The sequence below is a fragment of the Corylus avellana genome, chromosome 7, assembly GCF_965113065.1.
Source record: "Corylus avellana chromosome 7, dhCorAvel1.hap1.2, whole genome shotgun sequence".
In the NCBI taxonomy this organism is placed as follows: Eukaryota; Viridiplantae; Streptophyta; class Magnoliopsida; order Fagales; family Betulaceae; genus Corylus; species Corylus avellana.
Genome location: NC_142496.1, coordinates 5,443,486 through 5,451,643, shown reverse-complemented (window position 1 = coordinate 5,451,643; position 8,158 = coordinate 5,443,486). Strand labels below are relative to the sequence as shown.

Here is an 8,158-nt window from a genome sequence, read left to right as displayed (position 1 = left end):
TTGTAATTTAGTATACTTAATTAATCTGTTAAATATTTGACAAGTAATTCTAACGTGTTAAATGGTGTGGCGTACACGTGGTCCAATTTTATAATAAGCAATAAGCGGTGATGTGACCACATATACACGTGGCAAAATAGTAGTTAATAATTTTAATAATGAAAACAAAATTTATATAACATAAACAAAACTGTTAAAAATATCAAATCTTTTATCAAGAAATGAGTATCAAGATGATTTAAAATTTATTTATAAAAAATAATTAATAAAAAAAATCTGGCCGATGAATAATATCCACATGATTTAATATTAATACTTACAAAAAAGAAGAAGCATTTTTCATAGAAAAATGACGCAATTAACACTTTTGAAAATCTTTAAATATCGTAATAATTGGTAACAAAATGGTATTTAACGGCTCGAGAAGAGGGGGCGAGGTGGTTGGCCACTTCACACAACCCGTTCTCGTCAGTAGTGTAAACTTGTGTAGTTGTGTTCATCGCCCTTCTTCCTCTTTGCCAGCACCTCCCTGCGCTGTCGTTTCAATGTCAATAGAGCTCAAACTTTCCCGTGCAAATCGTATCTATCGCCCTTCTGTAAGCATCTCTCTCGCCATCACCATGTATATCTACACGTATATATGTTCTCTAAAAGATGACCATCGGAATTTCAGGAAACTCTGGAGGGCAAAATCGTTGTAAAATCTGCTTCTTCGATTTCTCACTATGGAATTCGCCTTACTGTCAGCGGATCCGTCAGTTTGCAGGTTTGAGTGTTTGGTTGCTGAGAAAATGAAGGAAAAGATAAAACTAAAATTTTGAGATTCGTAATTTTTTTTTTCTTTCATTATTTCTCAACTGAAATGAGCCTAAGCTAATTATGTGTTTGTTTCGCTGTCTGTTTTCTTTTCAACGCTATATAGTGAAGTGCGTTTGTTTGTTTTTTCTACAACTTTTGTTCAAAGGTTCGTGGAGGATCGGCTGGAGTCATTGAGTCCTTTTATGGTGTTGTAAAGCCTATCTCCATTTTGTAAGTTAGTTTTTGCTGCTGCTTTCCTTTCCGTTGCTGAAATATAGAGTATTACACTTTTGTGGTGCCCTAGTTTTGTTATGAATTCTTTGCGTCATTGATTTTGTGGAACCATAAATTCAGATACCAAGCCATTCAGGTTTTGTGAATTGTGGTTTCTATATGGTGTAATTGCACTTTCTGCTCGTATTTGGTCTAAGTTATTGTGCTTGTGATGATATGCAATGTAATGGTATTTAAGCTTGAAATAAATAGCAATTAAGTAATTTTATTCAACGTTGTTTGCTTCATTAAGAAAATTGGCTGGCCTGGTGTGCACCATGGCTAGGCCGCCTAGATCACATGGAAACCAAGAGGACTGGTGATGGTGGTTTTTTCTTGAAGATATCTGAGCTGATTTTCAGTTCTTGAACCCCATCCTTTAGCAAGCTGGGTTTTTGGCTTCCTTAAACAGCTCATTTGTTATAACTCAGAATTTTGTACTTCAGATTTTGCAATAGAATTTCCTACAGTAATTTTCTTGATTATGCGAACTTGTCTAGTTTTAGCCTTTGTTCTGCTCAGGAACATGCCATAAGTGAAGCACGAGTGTACATGTTTTTGAGTGGATTGAGTTAATTACTGCTCGAACTGAAGGATTCTTGCAACTAAGGTTCATGGTACATTATAAAGTAAACTATTTGTAAACTGCACTTGTGGATGGCATCAACGACAAGTATAAAAATGGCTAAAGAACTTTTCTGATTATCAAAAGAAACTAGACCCTTCCTAGTTGTGTTCACTAAGAAGACAATCTTCCAGGACTTTTAAATAGGGAATAGAAATACAGATGCTGATTTAAACCTCTGTGTTGTTTTCGTTTGCAGAACACTTAAGACACTGGACGGACGTTTTGCCTTTTTTATATTCTTAAAATGTAGATTCAGTTTTGTTTTCATTAAAGACTCATATGTTGCAGCTTCTAAGAGCAATTTTAGTGGCAGTCACCCCTCATTGTAGTTCAAATAAACAATACAATATGTTCTATTGTTGTTTGTTGAGTGTTAGTGATCCATTTTATCTAGTAAGACGGTGATGGCAATAATTTGAGTTTCACTAAAATTAAACATTTAATACAATAGAATGGTGAAGCCTCATAGTTGTGTTCTTATTGAACATCTTCTCTAACTCCATTGTGAAGTATTGAACCAATTGCATATAGAATTGCAAAGTCAACCATACCAATATATTTGTTGACTCGAACCTTCTTTCTTGTTACTCTTTCAATGAGGTCATGTTTTAATTGGTGAAAAGGGTTATATGCATGGGGTTGGGGGGTTGACCTTCTAGAGGGCTTTGTTGTTTAGACAGTAACTCATTAAATCTGTAATGAGGTGCAGAATTCGATCTTTACTAAATTCTTTTATTCTGATCAGTATAGTGAATTACAATTTGTATCTTTTCTTCTTTTAGTTTCTTTACACGTGAATCTCTAAGTACCTACAGGGGGCAGCCTATCTGATATTATAGTTCTGTTGGTGAACATTGCTATTGAACCAGTGATGACTTAGTCATATTTTACAAAGATAAATATGAATTCAACTTTGTCATTTTCTTGAAGTGGTTTAACACCTTTTGTATCTTTGTCTGGAAGATGTATAGGTTTTTAGTGACTTCTGAGCTCTACTTTTTAAAGGTGATGAAGAATTAAGCGAAGTCCCACTAGTTGTATCTCTTAAACAGAAAAACATATGAAAAAATTCCCACAGTAGATTCTTAGAAATGTTTTGTTCTAATCCCAACTTTAAACCTTCTCGTAAGTAATGTTAGTAACGATTTGTTTCAAAAGCTAAAGCTTTCAAGAAATGGGACAACAATGTATATCAATCACACTAACAAAACCTTTTTTTTTTTTTTTTTTTTTAAATATATGTAATCAAGATTAACAATCAATCCTAAAGGCTTAAGTTGTTTGTAACTGTGACCAATCATGTATATCAAGCTCAGTTAAAAAATAAACTTCTTTTTTTAATGTGCCAAGTTACCCCTAATTTTTGTGTCATTTGGAGATTTATGCAAATCACTTGTTTTTCTCACTTGGAAACAGGAATAAGAGCATACAGGTTAGACCTTCTGGAAAGATTGGTTCAGGTACAACTGAGGTAGTATATCTGTAGAGAGAAGAATTATATTTTAAAAATGCTTTTACTTTGAAACAATGTTATGATGCCTAATGACTCCAACTATGTTGCAAATATGACCGATGGAACGTTTATAGTCTTCTGAAATTACCTTTTTGAGCGCACAGTTTTAAGTGATTGGAAGTTGTGATTGTTGTATTCAGTGGTGTAGGGATTCAAATACTCATTTTAAGTTTTCTGATTCCACAATGGAAGTTGTCGTTCTCATGTGCTGCATGAAGTGCTGCGCTTTTTCTACTATTACAGATTAATCTTTATGTTTACTTAAATGGCATTTGACTACTTTTCTCTCAAATATTCTGTTAGCATAAATTTAACAAGACATTTACATTTCTTCTCCTGTCTGGATTTACAGATTCCCCTTTAATTCATGTTTTATTTTTTCCCCCCATTTTCAACTCACTAGCCATTTCTTCCCAAGTTTCTTTCAAGGATATACAGTCATGATGAACACTTTTTTCTTTTGATCTTCAGTTTAGTTTCTTATATATTACGTGTTCAGTTAGCAGCAAGTTCCTGGCGTATCCTTTGCAATTTATAATTGTTCATGTACTGTGGCAGATACTATTTTCCATGATTCTGAGGCAGCCAGGAGAAGACAACTTAGAAAGATTTTATGAAACCTTCCATGGAGCCAATATCAGCATTCAGGTGATTATTTGCTTAGAAAAAATCTGCTGATTTGCCTTTGTGTTCAGAGAACTATTGGTATTGGCTCTCATTTTCCTCCCTTCTAATGCCTTATTTTATTTTATTTTCCACATTTATTTGATGCTGGATATTAATAAATCCTTTGATAGTATTTAATAACTGTAGATATAATGAGAGGATACCTACATAAAGCATTATCTACAACAATGGAGTTCATAGTTGAAAGTGATAAAGGTATGATTTGATCCTATTCTTTCTTTGTATTATTTTCTAGATAATTGAATAAAGCTTCCTTTTCTTGTAATTATGCTTCAGCTGATCTTCTTGAGAGACCGGTTTCTCCTGAGATGGTTATCTTTTATATTACTCAAGATACACAAAGGCATCCTTTGCTGCATGAATTAAAATCAGGTGTCCTATCACCACCCTCTGCAATGTCTTTATTTTTTAATTTTTTAACTGAAGTTTGGCATGTTGGAATTCTTTTTTGCTTCTTATGCATGTAAAAGGCTACGTCATTTGAAACTCTAGCTGTGTTCTATAGAGATATCTTATCTAAGTCATGTCCTTTTAACTCCTTAAAGAATATATTGTGTCTGTTAATCCCATGATCTCACCTCTGACGAGAGATATTTTGACAAGAATCTCTCTCATCAGAGGTGGGATTATGAGTGAGATTTTGATAAGAATACCTCTGATGAGAGATATTGCTGAATAGGTGGGTTCCGGGTGGCAGGAAAGATGTCCTCTCAATGTTCTTTATCAGATCCCATCACTGGTGAACTAACTGTGGAAGCATCTGCAGTTCCCATTTGCTCCATTGACATTCATCTGCTCCGCATAGAGTCAGTTCTTCTTGGGGAGAAAATTGTTACTGAAACCTCTCTGATTCAGACTACCCAGGCATGCAACATTCCATTTCTAGTTAACACATTTTAAGTTATAACCCAATTAACTTTGCATGTAATATACTATTTAATTCCTTTTCATTTATTAGATTGCAGATGGAGATGTCTGTCGCAATATGACTTTGCCCATCTATGTTATACTTCCACGTCTTTTGAGTTGTCCAACGATCTTAGCTGGGTGAGTTGCTAATTACTCATAATCAATTTTTAATCTTGTTTAATGATTTTTCTGTAAGAATATGTACTAGTAAAAGCCAACAGTATTGCACTTTTAAGTGTGGTTACTAACTCAACTCTGTTGAACTCAACGAAAACTTTATTTCACCTAATTTATCTCAAAGAGAGCATTTATTATCTTAGATTTTGTTTCTTGAAGAAATATTTTTCCTTCGTGTAACTCTCTATTCCATGCATAAATGGCAATTGAGCCCAAATGTGATACAGCTCAAGACTGAGGCTTTTGGCCTTGTAAAATACGTGTGACACACTAATCGAAAACCTTTCTGGTCCAGGGTCAAGTGTCCATGGTAGGTGTTTTGGCCTTATTGGTTTAATATCTTATTGTTACAATGAGTGCTATATATTAATTATTAAGATCTACTTAACTCAAGGGTTAGTGTTTAGTCGTTTTCCAGATCTTCCAACAGCATGACAATCAATGTTTGAATAAAGGCATTTGATGCAATGGTGTTGGTGATTGACTAATATGATGGAGTGACAAACTAAAGATAGTGTTAGAGTTAAATAATTTGATTATTTGAAAAATCTGGGATGAGTTGTATGCGACCCATGGTAGACTAAAGATAACTAGCCATATTTGATTTTGTCATATTTCAAATTTGAGGCTGGACTTTTAGGTGAAGAGAAAGCAGCGTGGAGATGAAAAAACCTAGGGAGATATAGCTAGCTATTCGACTAGATTTGGTCTGCCTTTGCCCGGTTACAATTGGTCTTTTTGAATGTGAATTTCAAAGAGAAATGCTATATACCAACCACATCCCATTCCACTGAGCTGATGTGGTAGTGTCCATCAGCTTTAGAATTTTTTTTTTTTGTTTTGTTTAACAAGGATGGATACTAGAGCTGATGAACACCGTCACATCAATCCTGTGTGATGAGAGTAAAGTATATAGTCTTACTCAATTTCAAACATTTCTAATATAAGCACGACATTTGTGATTTCCGTGCAAGTGAGCCTTTGAACTCTTATGCATCTTTAATGATACGAATTTCTTGTTAATCTTAAAATTTCACATTTGACCATGTTCATTGGTATTCTTGATAGATTTCTTTTGTTGACGATCTTTCGTTCTTATACTGCTAGAGTGATCTGTATGGACAACACAGCTGAAACTATTTGCTTGCATTAACTCCTTTTAAATTATATCTGCAGTCCATTTTCAATTGAATTCAAAGTTTCCATAGTCGTAAGCTTTCATTCGGAACTATCCAAAATACATTCAAAATCTGATCCTACAACCCCTAGTATCTGGGTAAGCATCTCTTCTGGTTATTAAAAAACATTGCATTTGTGTTGTGGATATTGTCACCAATCTGTTGTATCTAAAATTGTCTTTTCATGTATCAGATGGCATTGGAGACTTTGCCACTTGAACTAGTCCGAACAAGATAGGATGATTTGTACCGAGACAACAGTTCCATCAAGACCAAGGTGACTTGTGTATGAAGCTACCTTGTAGATTTCACACTACATTCCCTACGAATGTTTGTGCAACTATTGTTAGGAGCTGTTCCTTACCCCTTTTTGTTTGTAACCATGTAAATAGAATTTTTTATTTTTATTTTTATTTATTTTTATGGTAATTCATCAATTATATATATATATATATAATTATTATGACATTTGAGGGAGAGGAACTATTTATTTGGAGAGGAAAAATCAAATGCCATTTTTACATGGATCAATGTTATAATCAATTGTTGATTGACACATGAGATAATTTCTGTTGAAGCACATTCATATCTGGTTACTAACTCACACTTAGAAGATAATGACTCTAATTCTAAAGAAGATAAGAAAGACATTCAATTGTAATAGCTCTAAGTATAGTAGTTTAGTTTTATCTTTTCTTTCTCCAATGTATAAGTTGAAGTATTTGATTCATGGGAATTAATGATAAAATGTGGTCTAGAATAGGTCTGTCAATTCGGATATCCGATCCATTTTGTTCTCCATAAGGTTGAAAACTTTCTCCAAACCAGCAAAAACGTCTTAGCATGTCTATTGGTAAACACATTTTTAATCTTAGTCAGGATTATTCTCCATTTTTGTTGTTGACAAGATTGACACTAAAAGTTCAAAAAATACAAACAAAATAAATGAGTAAATTAGAAAAATAAATTATAGAAAATCAACATAACTAAAAGAAAACAAACCTTATCCTTGATTGGGTAAATGAGCAAATTAGAAAAATAAATTATAGAAAATCAACATAACTAAAAGAAAACAAACCTATTCCTTGATTGGGGCCCCTAACAGACCGGAGAAGAGGAAGAAGGGAGTTGGTTTAAAATGAATAAGAAATTACTTATTTATAGACAAGTTGGAAAATCAATTTGTTGAATAATGCATGCGATCTAGAAAGTACTAGCTAATTATTAACACAAAATTTACGTGAACTACTCATGGGTGAGCAATGCATGAAGACTTGAAGTACTCATCAGTTTCTAATGCTTTTTGAATTTATATTATACAAAATGTCTGTATTATTAGAATATGACAACTTTTTTTTCTTTTAAGAAAGTGAATATTTTAGTGTTGCTCAGAGCATTAAGAGACCTAACATCCAACCTCTCATTTTGGCAGTAAGCTCTAAAAGTCAAAATCTATGCGAAGCATAATGTGAATTTTATTAGGGCCTGCCCATGTCTAAACTAATAGGCCTGTTTGGCAAAGGCCTTTGCATCGAGCCATGTCAATTTATGGTTTCCTGCTAATTGAGCTACCTATTAATAATTGATGTGATATCAAAAGCAAGAATGCTGAAAAGTTAAATTTTTTGTAGAATAGTACCGGGCTACTAATGGCGTTTGTCAAACCGGTTCAATGTTCTCTTGGTCCAAAAGATCCACACGAAGTATTCAGCCCAGAAAGGAGGATTATTAGTTGAGGTTGTTACGTTAGCATTATGCAGACTCAAACTATTAGCACCCCTCACTAGGCCAAGCGTTAAAATAAAAGAAGGTGGGGGTGGGGCGGGGTTTCAAAATATAAATATATAAAGTCTTCCTCTAAATTGAAGTTGGAGAAAATTCTTCTAACTTAATCTATTAAACTTATACGTATCCTTGTGATTCATGCTCTATTGAAAATGCCTTTGAAAATTTAAAAATGTATATAAAAATCACATGCTCTATTGACAAAGGTCA

General features: G+C 33.7%; 1 protein-coding gene across 1 annotated transcript; it reads left to right on the top strand.

The window, feature by feature from the left end:
• Window positions 1-439: 439 nt before the first annotated feature.
• On the top strand, window positions 440-6,573 carry LOC132185882 (Vacuolar protein sorting-associated protein 26). The gene is made up of 11 exons (XM_059599686.2): window positions 440-596; window positions 674-766; window positions 965-1,029; window positions 3,116-3,170; window positions 3,771-3,860; window positions 4,010-4,094; window positions 4,176-4,271; window positions 4,579-4,763; window positions 4,858-4,946; window positions 6,162-6,261; window positions 6,357-6,573. The coding sequence occupies exons 1-11, from the start codon at window positions 546-548 to the stop codon at window positions 6,399-6,401; spliced, it is 954 nt and encodes a 317-aa protein (XP_059455669.1). The 5' UTR covers window positions 440-545; the 3' UTR covers window positions 6,402-6,573.
• Window positions 6,574-8,158: the final 1,585 nt, after the last annotated feature.